The sequence below is a fragment of the Ctenocephalides felis genome, unplaced genomic scaffold, assembly GCF_003426905.1.
Source record: "Ctenocephalides felis isolate EL2017-DRISC unplaced genomic scaffold, ASM342690v1 CF-g0.4_SCAFFOLD_01886, whole genome shotgun sequence".
Taxonomy (NCBI): Eukaryota; Metazoa; Arthropoda; class Insecta; order Siphonaptera; family Pulicidae; genus Ctenocephalides; species Ctenocephalides felis.
In genome coordinates, this window is record NW_020538040.1 from 28,627,544 (window position 1) to 28,649,117 (window position 21,574).

Genomic DNA, 21,574 nt, shown 5'->3' on the forward strand with positions numbered 1-21,574 from the left:
TATTTGATGGAATAAAAGAAATACAAGTTTGTTATTTGAACAAACATTTTATCAAATGAGTTTGGTGAAGGTTATTAAATTTAAATTATCATGATATTCATAAGCCACAACAATATTTCTGATCGTTGGCGCACCCTCTATCCCAATAGAGTAGATACGCAACCGTTCAGACATATCGACAAAAAATGTCGTCGAATTTCATTTAACGTAATTACATTCAATATCGCAATTGCTTAATATAAAACTGTGTATGGTATGGAAAGTGTGTAGCAGTTGATAAAAACAGTAAAAAGAGCAGAGATATTGCAATCTAGGAAAAATCCACACGGCGATGTTAGTTTTTTTTTTCATATCGGTTGAGAGCGACTCTTCTCGGAATTCGCAATTTAAAATTTAAAATAGGTTTTTGCGAGCGGTTGTCATACAATCGTTGGAACGAACACGATGGGGTTTATGACGCGGTTTCAACAGCGATCGCTCGACTCTCCTCTTCGAATATACATGAGGCAGGGAAAAAAGCAGCATAAGGAAAATTAATTATTTTGGGAACTATTTTTCAACTACCGAGGATCATATTTTTAATTATTCGAGCACTATTTTTTAACGTACAAGTCTATGATAAGTAATTGCATCAAAAACGTTTAATTTATGTATATAAAATTTATTTTCTCGCACAAAATGGCTGTGTTTAATGCAATAGCAATGAAGTGATGCTTTGTGCAGATTTTTTTTTCTAGAATATTCGATCCTCTATTAATTTCTTGTTAATTTAGAAAAAATATTAAGACAACATGAACTTCAGGGTAGGAATTACGACAATAGATAACACAAAACCAAGCTTGCAGACCTCTCTGAGAAACATGATTTCAATTTCAAAAACCCCAAAAATTTATATGATGAAAAGGATTTATTCAAATGAATTATTGCAGAACGATGCTAATAACCAACACAAACATTACAGTTATTTTGCGGACAGATACTAACATTTTACATAATACATGCCCTAATTTTATAAATACTTTCTGAATAAAACTTTTTAGAACAAATAAATACACTGAGACATAAGTCAGTCATCAGATAACATGGACGTTCTAGTCCATATTTTAATGAATAAATATAAAATTAATATATAAATAGTAATATAAAATATCGAAACATGCCCCTTTAGCATACGATGTCGACTATAGTAAATTCCACAAATTTATTAAATATCCTTAACTGGACAGTTGTAAATAAAAGAGATGATAAAAAAAATAAAAATAAAAAAAAAAAAAAAATTATTTCACTAATAATGAAACAAACTGGGTCTCAAAACATTAAAAAAATTAATGCAATTGGAGTGTTTTGTGTTCATATTTCATAGTTAATTTAATATATTTATTTGTGTAAGTTTTCTGAATAGCTATTATGTATTATAAAAAAATTCAAAATTCTGAACTATTGTGTTTTTTGTCGAAAATAATGTTTTTAAAACAATTTTGTTCCATTATTTTTTCGTTCAACTTTTCAGGAATATGAGATGTTTCCTTATTCAGAAAATGTAAAAATGCTTTCTTGTTTTCGTGGTTGTCTCTTGTATATGTATATATATATATATATATATATATATATATATATATATTATTTATATAAATGTTTGTATGGAACTTATTTACTTACAGAAATATGCTTTAGTCCACGAATACATTCTAAGTAATAGAATCAAAGTGTACGAAAATCAGCAAAGCAAAAAGAAAAAATCCATGTACTTATATAAAGGTCACCGATTTTCTTTTCAGTTCAAAAACTCACAATTATTCTCTTTATCAAAAAGCTCGTCTTGTATGTATGGTCCACGATTAAAAAATAATAGGTGCACGTACATCAAAGGACATTTTCTTTTATGCAAGTCGAGCAAGTAAACCAGATTAAATTGAAGTTATGCCGAGGAGAATAAAGAACCCCTATATGGAAAGAGATTACGACGCCGCGGTACCGTAACCTAATTATACGAGTCTGTAGTGTTTGCTAAAAAAGACAATTGCTATGCAAAATATTAAGAAAAACATTAAAATTCACTACATAGCCGAGAGCGTGCATACATAATGAATATAAAGAAATGTAATGAGCACGTACCGTGACTATTACGCATTTTAAAAATGTTTATCAATTTTATTACATGTCATTATACTGATTTAATTGGTTAAGCACACAAGGTAAATATAGGTATTGCGGAGACGCTAATATGGACTACACTTCAACTGGGATGCTCAAAATTTTATGTGAAAGATATACATCAGGACCCAATTCAAAAAAAGTCTTTCTAAAAATTTACCATACTTGTGTTGTCTAACAGGATAAAAGTTCATGATAAAGCGATAAAGTATATTGAGACAAAATTTGGTTTCATGATAACAATTCATAAAATTTACACCAAAACACCAATTTATGGCCAATTCTCCAATAAAATAGAAATGTTATGGTAACGCTATGTTATGGTCTATCTTCAGTAAGAACTGTTCAAAAGCTATATATTTGCAGTGCAATCAGACGTTGCACACATAAAACCTAACCTACAAAACGCACAAACGTCAAATAGCAATTTTATTGTAAGTATATCTTTCTGATGTCTCATTGATAACACATACGTGAAGTTAGGTTTTGTGTGTAAAACGCCTGATCACACAGCAAATACATGGCTTTTAGACAGTTCTTACTACCAATTCATACGAAGATAGACCCACAACATAGCGTTACAAAAACATGTCTATTTCATCGCAGAATTAGCCCCATACGAAGTTTGATTGAATTGCGCACTACCTAAAAGTTAATATTAAGAGCTAAAACTTTCGGAGAATTGTTTTTTATCAATTTGGAGCCATTTGAGCCTTTGGAGCAAGGAAATTCGAAAATATCCATATTAAGGACCACCCTTATATATATATATATATATATATATATATATAATTGTTATAGCTTCCAAACTTCCATCAAATTAACGAACAAATATTTGGTGAAAACATGCTATTCTGCAGACCTTTCAAGTTTTCATAATTAGATTTTAATCTGATGTAATAGATATACAATTAAATAAAATAGGAACACACTAACAATCAACTTTTATTCATTATTTCTCATAACCAATCTGAGCCTTTGATTCTTATAGAATTAGCCAATATACAAAATCATAGCCAATATACAAAATTTTAGTACTGCTCCACAATCGTCAATGACAGTTAATTGGTTAAATATGAAAATTACATTATGTTGGATTTACAGAATTGATAATATGTAGGAAAAGAACAATATTCTTTTTCAAAAATATTCCTTGTCTGTGGATCGTTTTTTAATTGCTCTTTATTATTTTATTTTATGGGGTTGTAATAGAATATTCAGTAATCAAATTCTCCACTTCGAATACAAAGATAAATTGCAGATGGTTTTATTATTTTTGTACTCAAGTGTAAAAACAAAGTATTTGTAACATTAAATTTGTTTTATGCTAATTGTCAGCTATAATGAAACATTCTCAAATAAAGACAGTCGCGTTTGTACTATAAAGTTCTACTATAAAATTTATTTCCGGCATTTATGTTTACATAAATTATCTAAAAGACCTCATGAATACGGAACGAGTTTGAATCATTTGATAAAACGAAATCTTGTGATGTAATGATCCTAGACAATATACTAATGATAATTATCATGAGGGAATATCACGCACTCTACGATATTCCCATATGGGCTACGAGCCAAAAAACAAAACCAAGTGAAAATGAAAATGATCGCGAACACACTGACTCGGGCAGTTTGGCCTGTTTAGCTGTTTGGATTTTATTGTGATTCTGATTACACAAAAACGGCTGTGGATATGGGATAGATTTACATGCTGAAGTGGAAAGATGGGGCTAAATGAGAAGTGCTCTCGAAATATGCTAGTTGTGAAGATGACAACACGTTTTGATAGTAAAGTAGATATATGTATTTGGTTTGAGAATCAATTTAATCAATATTTGGCTTAGTTTATGACTGCAAGACAATTAAAAGTAAAAACATATCAACAGAGATCCTGGAATCGAGTTTGGGCACTATTCATATATGTTAAAAAGTAATATATAATAAACTAGTAATCGAATGGGATGATTGAAATAATATGGAAACTGAATTTAGTTAAGATTGAGAATATCAAAATTGTTAAGAACTAATAAAGTACGCTGAAAGAAAAAGTATGATGAATATGAGAGGATTAATTTTTAAACGCCAATACTCCAACAGCAAATAACCGTGTATTGGCGAGTCTATAAATCTTTAACCATTGGCTAAATAAAGAAAAACCTTACTAAACTAAGACAAAATACAAGGCAAAAAGAGCAATAAACCAATAATAAAGGAAAAAGCAAAACACCAAAAGAAAGATTCTGTCTGATTTGTGGAAGCTCACATTCTGAAAGTAGGGGTGACGTAAAATAGATCAAGTGCCAAAGTGTTTCTGATTCCAAGTAAAATGCGTAGGTGGTAGTCACCATTGTAATGATGATTCTGACTAGATATGAGTATATTGATACATAATTCCTGTAATATTTTGATTAATTAGTTAACTGATAATTATTAAAAAAGGAATTTATAAGAATTTAGAGAGGAATTTATAAGAATTTAATTTCAACCAATATTAATATCAAAGATGTCCTTATTCCAAAATCAGTAAACAGCACGGCATTTTTAGATGTCTTAGATGACACTATATTACGCTATTGATTTTCAGTAAATTGGGATTTCGACAACATAACCTTAAATACTAGTAGTAGACATAGATTTAGATTTTTTTTTATTTTATTTTATTAAAATGGCCTCGTTCTATACAGACATTTTAGCCAATATCAATTAAATACATATTACATACTACAATAATATACATTACAAAATATTACTTCTGTATGAATATACAAGAAAAAAATAATAATAATAACTGGAAAGAATTGTATATGGTAACACCATTATTTTTGTTCACACTAGTCAACACTGCTGCTGCAGTATTATCAGTACCAGCAGTAACTAGAATTCAATAGATAGATTTTGGGATTATAACTGTTCAGGTCGATAGTACCTTTTATCAGTAAATCGATATCATTGTGATTTCCGTACTCCGTTACAATTATTCGGCAAATAAATTGAATCAAATTAAAATAGTGTTTAATTTATAAAATAAGTTCTGCAAGACATACAGTATACGAATTTCTTGGAAAATACGTCCATAAAATTTTGGTCCTTCAACCGGATCTTGGCTACATCTTGAGCTGCAGAATATACATTTTATTCTAAAATTTGTGCACTACGTCAATTTTGTGCAATACGTGAACGTGCAATTAGCTGCAGTTTGCTGAATGCTGACACGTGCAATTTGCTGCCGAATTACTGTGGACATCATCCACGTGGCCTGAGTGAACTTGGGGTTCAGGAAGTGTCGCGAGTCTACCAGTTACATATGCGGAGTTAAGGAGCTGTGGAAAGTCTACCACGTGTCCCAAAGGAATTACTTGGAAGAATTCATGAGGTGACATTGTAGAAGTGATATCTATTGACATTTATTTATTTGACATTACCTACAGTGAATATTATAATTATTTCATTGTATTGTAATTGCTTATTATAGTTATAAATTTTGAGTTGTAAAGGTCGTAGGCTTGTAGGTTTCATTGTTGTTTGACGCCATTTTACGCGACCGACATCCATTATAGTTAGCTTAAGGTCTGAAGTTTATACTCGTGTGGCCTTACCTAACAATATTATATTATTTTTTCAAAGTTGTTTTCATATTTTCATTCTTTATACCGATTGTTATTAGTTTATAAATTTAATTTGAAGTAATAATTTAATTTCAATCAAAATGGCCGACTTAAGTACATTGTTGCAACAGAGGTCACAGATAGAAATTACGTTTGACATTATATTTAAATATGTTACTAGCTTTAAAGGCGATAATATTGCCGGTTTAAATATACGCAAACAGAAATTACTAGAAATGTTTCATCGGATCGAGGAAATATATGTTGAATTAGAATTGCTCGAGCCCAAGAAGTACTCAGTTGAATTCCGCAAATATTGTGAGAAACATTTAGATTTATTGACTAGGATTGACGAATTAGTCCAAGATAACACCGTTGATAACAAACAAGCTATTGATAATATAATAAAACCCAATAATCCGCAGGTTAAATTACCTGACATAGTATTGCCGAGGTTCAATGGCGAATATAATTCATGGGTTGAGTTCAAAGATATTTTCATTTCATTAATACATAACAACAAAAATTTAACAGATGTAGAAAAGTTGTATTATCTAAAAGGTTCATTGTCTTCTGGCCCGTCTAAATTGATAGCGAATTTAACCATGACAAACCAAAACTATGCCATAGCTTGGAATTCATTGACACAGCATTATGATAATAAACTTTTCATTATTAATGCACATTTGTCATCATTATTTAATTTACCAAATTTAACTAGAGATACGTTTGAACATTTAAATTCATTTTTAAATACTGCTCGACAACAGGTGCTATCACTAAAATCAGTCTATGATGACGCTAAGTATTGGGATTTAGTCTTTATATTTTTATTCACAAAAAAGTTGGACGATAAAACCTGCTTGGCATGGAATTTACATAGGAATACAGATTTGCCTACTTTAGAACAATTTTTTGAATTTTTAACATCACGTATTTCAGCCTTGGAGGCGACTTTTAGATCAGAACCTTCTAGTAGTAAATCAAAATTTAATTCAAAACCCGTTAATTTCATTAGTAAACAAAAATCCAAGCGAATTTGTCCATTTTGCAAACGAAATCACCCATTATTTAATTGTGACGCATTCAAAAAATTGTCTGTCCAAGAACGCAAGAAATTTGCAAATAAAAATAATTGTTGTGAGAAATGTTTGGATGGTTTTCATGCCTTAGCAAGTTGCAAGTATACGGGTTCATGTAGGGTATGCAAATCCGAATTGCATAATACTTTGCTACACAGTGCACAAAGTGATCAGATTAGTCACCAAGTAGATAAGCCTTCTGATAAGCCACCGACGATTTTGTTAGCTAATTGTAAAAATAACATTCAAACCTTGTTATCTACTGCCATTGTAAGGGTTTATGATTCATTTGGTAGATCATTCAATGTACGGGCATTATTAGATAGCGGTAGTCAAATAAATATTATTTCGGAGTCACTTGCCGACCGGTTAAATTGCACTCTAAATACAGTATCAAATTCTTTAAGTGTTTTACATGGACATTCGTTATTTAGTAATAAAACAGCTACTATAAAAATATTTTCAAATGCTTCTACGTTTTCTAGAACCTTAGATTTTGTTGTTTTAAAATCAATCACTAGTAATTTGCCGTCCGCTGATATTAATATAAACGATTGGAATATTCCCTCACACATTAAATTAGCAGATCCTCATTTTTATATTTCAAGCCCTATAGATATGTTGATAGGAGCTGAACTCTTCTTCGACATTCTACAACAGGGTTCTATTAGGTTAGGAAGTTATCACCCGATTTTACGTAACTCCAAGTTTGGATGGATTGTTTCGGGCAATTACAATAGTGTTGAAAGGTCTAGGAATATGTAGGTTTGATAACACATTCTAATTTTAAATTAAATGAGAATTTAGTTAAATTCTGGAATTTGGAAGAAATACCTGAGACAAATATGCGCCTTTATGGTTTAAATAAAATTTGTGAAGAGCAGTTTCTATCTAGTGTTTCTAGAATTAATAATAGGTTTGAAGTTGCCTTGCCCTTTACACCAGATTATCAAGGAGAATTAGGTCATTCATATGGTGTTGCACATAAGAGATTTCTTTATTTAGAAAAGCGTTTTTACAAGAATCCCAATTTATATAAACTTTATCGTGAGTTTATTCATGAATATATTTCTATGGGGCACGCCGTTCAAACAGATATTCCAAAATCGGACATTTTAGATACCTTTGATTCTTCCACCAGTCATAATCATTATTATATGCCACATCATGCTGTTTTTAAAAATTCAGATTCTAATAAAATACGCGTTGTTTTTGACGCATCGACTAAAACTTCGTCGGGAAAGTCTCTTAACGACATCCTTCTAGCTGGTCCAAAATTACAGAAGGATTTATTTTGCATTTTGCTAAGATTCAGATCGAAGCCTTTTGTTTTCATAGCTGATTTAATTAAAATGTTTAGACAAATAAATATTAAAAGAGCCGATCAGGAGTATCAAAGGATTCTTTGGAGGGACTCTCCTTCGGAAGAAATAAGATGTTACAGGCTTACAACTGTAACTTACGGAACGGCTTCAGCTCCATATCTTGCGATAAGATGTTTGAATCATTTAGCCTTTGAAGAAAAAGCCACATTCCCGATTGCTTCACATGTACTTTTAGAGGACATTTATGTCGACGACATAATTACTGGTGCTAATAGTATAGAACATTTACAGCGTACTAAAATTGAATTAATTAAGTTATTAGAATTAGGCGGTTTTTGCTTACATAAATGGGCTTCAAATATTCCAAGTTTTTTAAATGATATTCCTTTGCAATTGAGAGAATTTAATAACCCTATCTTCACTGACGATAAAAATTCTATTAACACCTTAGGCTTATTATGGAATCCAAAACAGGATCACTTTCTTATTTCAGTTCCCACTTTTAAATTTAATAATTGTACAAAGCGAGTTATTTTATCTGTGATATCACAAATTTTTGATCCTTTAGGACTGATCGCACCTGTCGTTATACAAGGAAAATTGATTTTACAAGAACTTTGGAAAGATAAGAAAGATTGGGATGAAAGTGTTTCTGCAAACGTTGAAAATAAGTGGTTCAAGTTTGCCACAAAGTTAGGGACATTATCACACTTAGTTATTGATCGTTGCGTTTTTCATCACAAACGTATTATAAGTATTCAACTTCATGGTTTTGCTGATGCGTCTTCATATGCTTATGGAGCATGCTTTTATGTTAAAACCACATATGAAGATAAAACTACGAGTGTGAAACTACTGTGTGCGAAATCAAAAGTTGCACCTTTAAAACCGATAACTTTAGCGAGGTTGGAATTGTGTGCTGCATTATTATTGGCTAGGTTGTTCAGAAGGGTGATTGATAACATTGATATAAATTTTGAAAAGGTTTTACTTTGGAGTGACTCGAACATTGTCTTGTCATGGATCGCTGGCGATCCAAATAGATGGCATATTTTGTGAGCAATAGAGTAGGAGAAATTACTGACATTACTCCCGGCACAATCTGGAGACATGTGCCTTCTGATTTCAACCCAGCAGATCTAATTTCACGAGGCTTATCCGCAGATCAATTAAAAACTTGTGAGCTATGGTGGAATGGCCCAAGTTGGTTGTCTGAGGATACTGATAGGTGGCCAAATGTTGATCCTTCTTTAGACGCTGTTCTACCCGAACAAAGAGTTCTATTAGTTAAAGAAAACAGCAGTTCTTTTCTTGATACTTTCTGTCAGCGATTCTCTTCGCTAAGGAAAATGACTAGAGTACTTGCTTACTGCTTAAGAATGAACCCTTATATTAAAAGGTCGATAGGTCGTGGTGATCACAATACGTTATCGGTCCCAGAATTAGATAATGCGTTGAAGGTAATTTTAAAATTGGTTCAGTTAGAAACCTTCACGAAAGTAATAAAAAATCTGCAAGATAGTAAACATACTCCTAATCTTAAATTGATGGCGGAATTGAAATCGCTTCATCCTTTCTTAGATAAGTCAGGTTTTTTGAGAGTGGGTGGTAGGATAGAAAATGCTGATGTTTCTTATGAACAAAAGCACCCAATAATTCTGCCCAAAAAACATTATGTTACAAGACTCTTATTGAAACAAGAGCATGAAAGGTTGATGCATGCGGGCACGCAAACGGTTTTAGCAAATATTCGTCGAAAATATTGGCCCTTGAACGCGCGAAGAGAGCTAAAAGCGATAATACACTCATGTGTAAAATGTGCAAAAATTAAAGCTGTTACTGCCTCTCAATTAATGGGAAGTTTACCCATTGATAGAGTTAAATTTCAACGCCCTTTTTTTAATGTTGGGGTTGATTACGCAGGACCGCTGACGATAAGATCGAGTCGATTAAGGAAAGCACCAAGAATTAAGGCTTATATTGTTTTGTTTGTTTGCATGGTGACTAAAGCTGTTCATTTAGATATTACAACTAGCCTCACAGCAGAATCATTTATTTGTGTTTTAAAGAGATTCGTTTCTCGTAGAGGTCTATGTTCGGTAATAAATAGCGACAACGGAACGAATTTTATAGGCGCTAATCATGAGTTGCAAGAGCTACGGAATCTTTTTAGTAAACAATCCTTCAAGACAGATATAATTAACCAAGCTGCGACAATGGGCATAACTTGGAAGTTTATTCCTTCTCATTCCCCACATTTTGGTGGATTGTGGGAAGGAAGTATTAAAATTATGAAATATCACCTTCGAAGGATAATAGGCTCCTCCTGTTTAACTTATGAGGAATATTTAACAGTACTATTACAGGTGGAAGCAATTCTTAATTCACGTCCTCTTATGGCAATAACAGATGATGTTTCTAGTTTTCAGTACTTATCGCCTAGTCATTTTTTGATTGGAGATTTTTTAACTACAATCCCAGAACCAAACGTAAATTTTGATAAATTAAATTCATTAACGGTATATAAGCAATTAACTGCCATGCGAGATAAATTTTGGACTTTATGGTCAAAGGATTATTTATCTTATTTGCAAAAACGAAATAAATGGTCAGATAATCAGCCAAATTTGAAATTAAACTCGATAGTTTTGATTAAGGAGGATAACCTTCCCCCATTAAGATGGTGCTTGGCTAGAATTGTTAATTTAAATTATGGTCGTGATGGTAAAGTTCGAGTGGCAGAAGTTAAAACCTCAAATGGAACCTACACAAGACCTATTCATAAATTAGTGCCTTTGCCAATTAATGATTAATATTGTAAATAACAAATATTTGTATCTTGTGTTATTTCTTGAATGTGAACTAATTTAATTGTATTTTGTATTAGAAAAAATGTATGATTTTGTATGTAGCTAAGTTAATTTCTTCAAGTTTGTAGTTGCTATTAAGAAACTTATATTTATTTTGTATGTGACTTAAAATATTATCTACTAGATTTAACTTTAAGTTTATTTAATTTTGGATGCAATTGTGCATCGAGTGGGAGTATGGAAAGAATTGTATATGGTAACACCATTATTTTTGTTCACACTAGTCAACACTGCTGCTGCAGTATTATCAGTACCAGCAGTAACTAGAATTCAATAGATAGATTTTGGGATTATAACTGTTCAGGTCGATAGTACCTTTTATCAGTAAATCGATATCATTGTGATTTCCGTACTCCGTTACAATTATTCGGCAAATAAATTGAATCAAATTAAAATAGTGTTTAATTTATAAAATAAGTTCTGCAAGACATACAGTATACGAATTTCTTGGAAAATACGTCCAATAACAAAACTGTAAAAATAATAATAATAATTATAATAACTTATCGGCATTAACTTGATTTCCGTTAATCTATAGTAGACATAGATAAATAAACATAGTAGGATTGACATTTGACATTTCGTAATTCACTTGGTTGCTGTACAAAACGATACATACACATGATCAATCGCATTAACGTTATGAATGACGACGTCGCTGGCTAATGATAAATCAGTAGACCGTAACGCACTTCCGTTGCATTATCTCTGATTTACACCCTTGTCGCATCTAAAGAAGTTTTACTTAAAAAATATGTCACAGTATTTATATAATAAATATTCAACTTAAAAATAACTCTATGTGCATAAAATCAAATTCAACTCAATATTAATCTCAACTTGAAATAGCTCAAAATTCGTCTTACCCTGACTTCCGCATAAATAATATCTATTCAAAAAAGTATAATCATTTAGTCAGTTAATTATAAATATAATATATTAGCATATCAAAATGAAAATAGCTCTAGCATCGCCATGAACGAAGATTAATTACCTCTCGGAGAGCAGCTTACAAGACACGGGGTAATTCGGAATGTTTTATTTAGCAATTAACAGAAACTTGTACATCGGAGTATGAAAAATGCTCCACTAATGTACATTCTATTAATAATCAAATAAAACGCCTTATGCTGTTTTAGGATACGGCATTCCTCGTGGGTCTGCTAGACGCCTCCTAAAACACAAATGTGCTATAACCGGCATCGTCAAAAACACATAAAAGCACTAAAAGAAGAGTTATTTACTAACTTTATCCTAATTACTAACATGCCTTGTAATGGCGAATGTATAAACAAATATATTATTGTTCATGGGAGAAAATAAATGAGAGTGTTTGGATAACGTATTATGAATGTGTTTCACTAAACTTGTGCTTGTAATCAGTTTCAAGTAATAAATAATTTAGATATAATTGATATTAAGTGTCAAGGTAGAAATTTCTATATTTGTTACAATACAACAAAAAATCGATGATCCTATATTTCAATCTATAATGAACGTAAAATATTGCAACTAGGCAATCATAAATCATATAATTATTAAAAATCATATATTCAAAGTATTAGGATATAAATAAAAGTCCTTTCACTAATAATCAGATATTCCTAGTTGACTGACCCTAAGTCAAGGCAAATGAGTATGAAAGTATTCTGTCAATTGCATCGTAACAATAATAATCTTAACCATCAAATTATGATTAATAGTCAAAACAATTATTGAGATTTATGATCATGCAATTATTGTTCATGCCAAATTCGGTCAAGGCAAATGGACGAGCAACAAAGTAAAATGGAATTCGATTATTAGTGTATTTTAAGACTATTGAAAATAATATTGTTAGAATATTAAAAAATCTACTTATATTAAAAAGTACCCAGAATACTATTCTAAAAATACTTAGTAATTTGTTCAAAAAATATGTATGTTGTAAAAACAGTTGAATACATGAAAGTTTCATTTTCGATTTTTTTGCAATTACTATAACTTACCTATATATTTGTAACTACTTATAATTAGATACTATATATTTGGTGACATTAAGTAATTTGGTGACATTAACATTAATTCATTGTTGGCATAAAAAGTAAAATTATCTCATCATTTCTCAGTCCAAGATCGAATTTAATTCGTAATATCAGAACTTTCATCTACCAACAGAGAAATCAGTTCGGGAACGTATTAATTTAATCATGAATTAATAATTACAACATCGTAACGAATGTAGAGAGTCGCGTATGCATTCGGAGTAACTTGCAAATTGCATAACTTTAAGTCACGTAAACTCAATTATCGTGAAATTCGATTAAGGGCAGCTTAAAATCGACGACAAATACGAATGTTCACATGCGCGTCGGAGAAAATTCCAGAAGGTAAACCAAAATTTAATTCAATTGAATATGGAAGAGACTCCGCACGGAGCAGGAGGAGCAGGGAAAACAGAAGGCTGAGGCAAAATTATAAATCGTTTTTGGGGATGGTTGATACATGATGCTTGGTATCGTTTTATAAATTACACTAATGAATTAAATACTTTACTGAATTTGTTATAAAAACAAATTTTGTTAAAAAAATAAGATAACGATTGTAATGTTAAATCACATTTAGCTAAATATTTATCTATTTAACTCATATTCTATATACAGTAACTTCACTTAGTTATATGTTTTTTGAAAGGACAAACTCTACTTCTGAAATCTTTTATTTTTAACATTTTTGCTTAAAATTAGTACATAAAACTTTTTAATGTATTTATAATTCCATAGCTAATATTTATTTCCCATATAATACTTTATATAAGTACATATATAGTTTTCCGTGACTATCCCATTTATGGAATTGTTTTTCTTCTGTCCCGGATTGTCTCAACTATTGAAAATTTTCTAATAAACAATTATTAGTATAAAATTTTACAGAATTTTTGAAGCGAGAAAAAGCATAGCTCAGTATCAAAAATATATAAAAAGTTTTATAGGGTAGAGCGATGCACAAAGGTCCAATTTGACTTTTGGTAATATAAAACACATCTAACGAAGAACTATCGAGCTGAGTTCATTATAATTCTAAGCTAAATCCACATCATAGAATTGATTTTTTTAATTACTTACTTTTAAATTTATCCTACATGGGCATGGGGTTCAAAAGAGTAGTTAGGGAGAAAAAAAGTCCAATACATAATTTTTAATTTTAAATTGGTTTTACAAAATAATAGATACATTATTACAATGTGATACTGGGTTAAGTAACAAAATTAAAAATTTTAATCTAAATATGTATTCTAAAGCATAAAAAAACAAAAACCTTTATCGACTCTTACTACTATCATAAATCTTGTTTTAGTAGATATTTCTGTTTGATTTATCATAATAAGAAAATCATCGTTTTAACACTAGATTTACGAACTGAGCCAATTTGACTCAATGAAAATGTAATCACTTAATACATAAAAAAACGTTGATATTAATATTTACAAAAATACAATGGTTTTTAGTTATTTCATGAAATATAAGTCAACATTCATTCATTATTGTCTCAGATCCCTTAATTTTGCATTATAGAATGTGGTATATTTATTTTCACGGAGTGAGTCAATTTGACACAGAATATTTTAACAGTTTTGGCCAGAAAAACTGATCCACAAAGATAATTTTGTAATTTATGTGTGAAGGATATTTGTTTGAATCAAAAGTTACAAATATAATTTGCCTTTACTCCAAAATTGTGGGAAAAATGTATACAAACATAGCGACAGGTGAACATTTATATAGGTGAACATTTATATAGGTGAAATTTTAGTGACTAAGCTTACAGAGCTTCCACATTTAGGCTGTCGACTAAATATAACATAATTACTATGTGCAAATTCAAGCCAGCCCTAATCAGGAAACATAAAAATAATAGATTGTTAAATTCACTGAGCTGTCGAGACAAATAGATATGAAACATTGTAGGCGAACGTATTCACCCGGTATATTTTTCAAAACTTTGAATAATTTTCAAACCACATCTCTTTGATGAGGTGTTTAGTTTGACTACCAACACTATCATCATGCAAAGTTTCATCAAAATTTTAAAAGAATAAACCTGAATTTCTCCTTGTTAGATGATCCCATATCCACTACAAATTCCCTTATTCTATCCTCTCCTTCTGGGTGAAAGCCAGGTATCCTAACCAGTAGACCATATGGAAGTTTATACTTTCCTCAAATATGGCCAACTTTATACTATCAAAGTAAGAACTACTAACGAATAATAAATGAATTTGTTTATTTTATAATAATTAGAGCAGCCAATAGAAAATGTAGATGAATTTTATGTCAAGCTTTGAATTCGTGATAACGATTCCGAAGTATCTCGCGGTTGTCAATCAAGGCAATGCAGGCGTCTAGTCGCGCACTCAAGTCAGTCGCACAAGTTGAGCTTTACGGATGGGAGTCTGAGGCGTCGCATCGACTAAAAACCTTAGTTGATATGTAAATCCGGCGTTGTCGTAATCACATTTCATATCCCTTGAAAGTTAGAGAATTCAGATGCGCTCGCCGAGGTAGAGCAGAGCAAATTGTTACACGTTATTAGTTTTCGAGAGATATTTCCATTTGCTATTGTTTCAAACGTATCATTCCGACTTCATGAAATATTTGGTGAAAATCATTTATCAATTGCAAATCTATGAAATCATCTAAATCATGGATTTCTACCTGTTACAATATTTCATAAGTATATATAACTATACAGAGGTATGTTATAAATAATTTCAAATCCAAGGGTCTCTAAAAAATTTAGCTTTTTCTACTGATTCTTATCTAACTCTGAAGTAGATCACAAAAATGTAAAAATATTTATTTCATACAATTATTGACTTACTGTCTTTCTATTATTCTTCGGAGTCATCATACATTTTTTTCAAATAAATATTTCTAAACATCCCATCTTTTTAAATTCCACACCTAAAACTCATCCAATTTCATAATTCCTCTGGAGAAAGTAAAGAAACTCCCAGTGATTCATCATTCCCAACTTTCCCTTATTTCCATTGCATCCCCTTGAAATGAAACATTCAACGTTTGCTCACAGTAACTCGATACGCTGACGGCCAGTCGGTAATCTAATAAAAACTGCTCACTAATGAAATATGAAAATCTGGTTTATGAAATCTGCATATAGCGAATAAAAATTGCGCTTGTGAAATTCTAAGTGTTCATTCCGAGCACGTACGCCCGATTCTAGCGTTTGCAACCCGATCACGTGCGTGAACCTAAGAGTAAGTTTTATGCGAAAAACGTAATTAACAAGCCAATGTATGCCCTCTGATGCCATTAATAAACATCAGGGTATATTTAACAAGAAGATAGAAAAAATAGATAGAAACAATTATTATTTTAATAAAGAAATAATGCATGGGTTAGTAAATTCTTCCTCTATCTCTCTTCATCTCTTTCTCTCTCTACCTCACTTTCTCTTTTTCATTTCCTTTCTCTCTCTATATCTCACTTTCTTTCAAACAGAATCTTCTTTTTTATTTATATTTTTTATCTCTATTCTTTCCTCATCTCTCTCATTTTTTCTACATATAAATCCCTCTTTCTATCTCTATCTATTTCTCTATCTTTCATTCTGTCCTCTAACCCTCTAATTTTTCATCTCTCTCTCTATGCTCTTTCTATCACTCTTACTTTCCTTTATCAATCTCATTTTCTCCCTCTGTGTATCTTTCTTTCTCTCCCTACCTTATCTCGTTCTCTCTTTATCAATTCGATTTTAGTCGCTCTTTCTTTTTCTATCAATCTCACTTTCTCTCTCCGTCTAGCCGAATTAAAAAAATAACTAAAATAAAATAAAATTTATCGCTGAAAATGACAAAATTAGATTTTTTTATAAAAAATGTGAAAATTTATGGTTGTATGTATTTTTCAATATTATAAGCATTATAAAAAGCGAAAGAAAAATTGAGTAGACAATCCTTAATAAAAAAAGTTTGAGTTAAATTTAAGCTTTTCCACATAATAATTAGTGATCAATTATTTAAGCTAGGACTTAACTCGAGTAATGAGCCTGCCCCCAGGTAGAGCTATAAATACTATTATTAAAAGTGCATATCTACAATAATTGTTATATTAAACCATTGTTGACCACTGGGAATAAAAATAGGTGCTTCCAGAAAAATTTAAACCCTTTTCTCAGTTCTTCACAGCTTTCAACTGCACATTACCTATAATAGAAAATCAAGTGCACCTTTCCGTCTCAAGAGTTCGTCTGAACAAGCTTTAAAAAGCTCAACAGCTCATTTTAGAAACAAAAGTCGGAACAGAAGTATTTCAATTTCTCCATTATTCGGAATGCAATTAACACTGAATTGAACTAGTTCAATAGATACATACTATAAATAATTAAACTTGGAGTTACATTATTATTGTTGAAAGATTGTTGAGTATTGTTGTCTATACTAAATAAACAGTTGTTTTGTATATATGCAATGTGCTCATTTATGAACATTATTTTTATCTGAATAAAGTACTCAAGAAAACTTGCTTTTATTAATAAAAACACGTATTATTTCTTTTTATAAAATTGCTATTTTGAAGTATTCACTCAAAATTCTTTTTCTACTTGTCTTTAGGATTTGGCTTCTAAGTGCATCAAATAAGGCAAAAGTCAATGTCTAGAAATTATAGTTTTTCAAGTAACATTTTCTGTTTAATTTATAGCTAAAAGAAAAAGCATCAAAGCAATAAGTGAATAATTTTTATATACATTGGAAATTTTTCTTTTCAAAAATAATTATTTATTAATAAATATATAAAAAGCTCTGCTACTAGACATAAATTTGAAATAATTCCTATAGTCACAAAAAATAGATACATAATTGTAGTATTATTTTATATTATTCTGAATGAGTTTGAATGCATACATAAGTTTTCAATAAGCCCAGTGGTGGCGTAATCAGTTCGGACGTGAGCTAGCACAAATTAGTCTCAGGTTCGCCGGTTCGATTCTACACCAAGCAGCTTTGATGTCAAATTTCCACTTGAGGTTATAGATCTCAATAGAAAATCGAGTTTCGTCGGTGTAGCTGCATATGAAATCACAAAACGCCAACAAATATTTCAAGTATAGTTAATTAGTAGTCACTACTGGCTAAGACAACCATCTATTCAAAAATTACTGAACGTCGAAGTATGACAGACTCTAATTAAAAATATAACAAAAAAAAATTCAATGACATTATAGATGGACTCTAAGAAATTGGTATATGTCTTTATATTCATAACCATAAGTTTATTTCCTGAGTGGTATCAGCATATTTCCTTTACCTACGTATTTACAGTTTCGTAGCGCATTGAGATTGCAAAATAAATAGAGAAAAAACTTGTTACCTTTATAAGACTTCTGATTTAATCCGGCGTTATTCAATTTCGCATTAATAAATTAAACGTCACATTCACACCGAGCTATTTTTCCAGTAACGTTTCACAGTTGAGTGATAGATCTTACCTGCAATAAAAACAAAAAGAAAAGTTTAGTAACTTACAAGAAAATAAAGGTAAAGTCGCATAACATCAGTTAAGCTTCTTACACGGATACATTTGTCTACGGCTTAGAGAGAAAAGCTGACGAAAGAAGCATAGGAACTTAAGATTTCTCGAAACTTAGTTCGTTTATTTACATTTTATTAGTAAGGAAATAATAATAATAATAATAATAATATATATATATATATATATATATATATATATATCATGTTTATTATAAGAAACAATTTGAGAGCATACAGATCTTACTATTATTTAAATGCATTTCTCAATATAAAAATTTACTATGAGGTAAGGCGGTCACAAAGGTCCAATTTGACTTTGAGAAATTATTTTGTGAAAACCAAACCAATTATATTCAATAAATAACACATATCAAACAAACAACTGTCTGACTATGTTCAATAAAACTCCCAGCTATTTCATGATTGTACAAATGTGTTTTTTAAAAATTTGTCACCTGGTCCTTCTTACACCATAGATGTGGTGAAATGAGACGGCCAGGTGGCAAACGAGTTCAATATCTTATTTTTAATTTTAAAGAGATTTAATGAAATAATAGCTACTTATTCAACAAATGCAAAAAATAAGTAGTCTTGGTATATTTTTAAATAGATAGCACTGTACATAACCTTGATGTGGCATGGGTAGATCGACCTTCCAAAGTTGGGGTCGGTCATATATTTGGACGCAATTGGGTCACTCTAAATGGGTCTAAATATTTTTTTTCAAATTTTAACCCTTATTTTTGAGTCAATGCACGGGATATTAGAATTCATTTTAGAGGTGCGGTTTCTTCAGCAAATAAGCGAACAAATGAATTAGTTTTATTCAAAATTCGACGCTCTACAAAACAAATTATAAAAAACCTGTTTTGCAAAGCGTTGAATTTTCAATAAAAAATGACACAAATGTCACTTATAAATTATTTGTCGCTGAGTTATACCTAAAAAAACATTTTTTAAATTTTCAAAAAAAATTCCATACAAAGCTTTGATTGAATTGTCTACTATCTAGAAGTTGATATTAAGAGCTAAAACTTTTTTTATCAAATTAGAAGCATTTTAGCCCCTTGTAGCAATAAAATTCGAAAATGTCCGTATTAAGGACCACCTTAATATATACCTAGTGTGCAAGTGAAAGATAGTATATGTTGATAGTGTGTAAGTATATGATAAAATTTTAATTAAAACCAAAATATACAAACAATGTATCCAGGAAACTGTTTCTTTCATTACTTCATTTTAACTCGACGTTTATAAAACAGATGTAACATAAGTCAAAACAAAACAAAACGTATTAAAATTAAAGTACACTATATTTTCCTTTTTTCATCTCATGTTGTTTCCTTCGAGTGAGCTTTAATCCATCTGTTACACCACAATTATTCGAGGAGATCGTTTGACACGAAAATCGGCCGCGTAATTTGGCACTTTGCATGGTCAAAATCAAACCTGATTGTGAGATCCGATGCGAAAAGAGCAGTCAAAGTCAAAAGTCTTGGTACTTGTATTGGGAAAGGCAAAAAGCGTGTTGCAATTATCTCACTGGGTGGTACGTCGTGTCCATCGAATGATATTAAGAAATCAAAAGTAACCGATATAATACAAACGATACGAGCCAAAATACACATCGGACATGACATGGGAACGCGCTTCCGCCGTGATCTTAAAACCAAAGGATCGGTACGAATGGAAATAGTTATATATATATATATATATATATATATATATATATATATGTGTGTGTGTGTTTGTGTGTGCGTGTGTGTGTATCAAACAGATTTTTACAAGTCCTATGAACTGATATGCTAACTTCTTAAATGACGCAGGTTTTGTAAGTTGTAACTACACCTAGTTATATTATGTATATTCACAAGCTTTGCTTAAATGATTATGTTGTGTTGTGCTACCTATTTCTGGCAATAAAAGTCGTTGTTTATTTTTTAACCTATGTTTAGTCCTGTCAAAACCGTCCCTGAGGGGTGTGAAAGCATTTGAACATAATATAACAATATATAACAAAACATAATTTATTAGACTAAGTTAACAAGAAATATTTGTCAAGTCCTTTTTTCTTGTATTGAATTTCCCATTACCTTTCTCTTTCGTATTTATTCTTAGCTAAGTTAGATTTTTATTCTTCACCCGAAAGAACAAGAAATATGGGCAACTAGCCTGTAGGCCAAACCGTTTGGAATTCAAAGTTGCGATATATGGAAAAAACTAAGAATTTTAAGACCTTTCTAACGATGTATAATACTCTATATGTTTTCTTTACAGAAATATCTAAACCGTAAGATCACTAGATCACTTGTACCACTAGATGGACAACCCGTTACATGTCACAACCGTACCCACAAAATTTGCCACAACCGTACCCACTTTCTTTTGACTCTCTAAAAGCATTGCGGTCTACGGATCATATTAATGTAGACTCAAAGCAAAACAGAAACTTGTTCGGACAAACATACTTCATCTTTCTCCCTATGCCAAAAATAGCATAGTTTAGCTGTTATGATAATTGTCACTACCGTACACTGGAACAACCGTACCCACTCTCCTACTACCTGATATGATGTAATATTAGGTACATATTGCTTCTTATATAGATAAATTTCTTATATAAATAAATAGTTATCTACTGATTTATATTTCTGACGAAATACGAGATCTAGGTTATATACAGTGTTATCTATGTGAAAAATGTCCTCAGCAAATTTATATAATCGCATGTGTTCCCTATATAGACTCTGTGTCAATTTATTTATATTTGTGCAACATCATGAATACTATAGTGAAAGTAATTTTCTTTGATGCTGAAAAACTCGTTCCAAAATCTAGTGATATCAGAGACATTGTAGTATGTAAACCCTCGTACAGCATTGCATTTTTTTGACAAAGGTGGTATTTTTAAACAGGTTAACTGAGGCATGCTCTTTGGACTATTTGATAAAGAAGTTTTGTATCACCAGAATCGAAATAAAACATTGTTTTTGAGCTCAAATGC

General features: G+C 30.9%; 2 protein-coding genes across 2 annotated transcripts; both read left to right on the forward strand.

The window, feature by feature from the left end:
• Positions 1–7,689: 7,689 nt before the first annotated feature.
• Positions 7,690–9,228, forward strand: LOC113374829. Its single transcript, XM_026614794.1, has one exon. It carries the CDS (start codon positions 7,690–7,692, stop codon positions 9,226–9,228), a length of 1,539 nt encoding a protein of 512 aa, XP_026470579.1.
• A 290-nt stretch (positions 9,229–9,518) lies between these two features.
• On the forward strand, positions 9,519–10,982 carry LOC113374831. Its single transcript, XM_026614798.1, has one exon. It carries the CDS (start codon positions 9,519–9,521, stop codon positions 10,980–10,982), a length of 1,464 nt encoding a protein of 487 aa, XP_026470583.1.
• Positions 10,983–21,574: the final 10,592 nt, after the last annotated feature.

What these genes read in the sequence shown, in the direction of transcription:
- LOC113374829 (XM_026614794.1), top strand. Translation starts at nt 7,690, where the DNA reads ATGCGCCTTTATGGTTTAAATAAAATTTGTGAAGAGCAGTTTCTATCT.
- LOC113374831 (XM_026614798.1), top strand. Translation starts at nt 9,519, where the DNA reads ATGACTAGAGTACTTGCTTACTGCTTAAGAATGAACCCTTATATTAAA.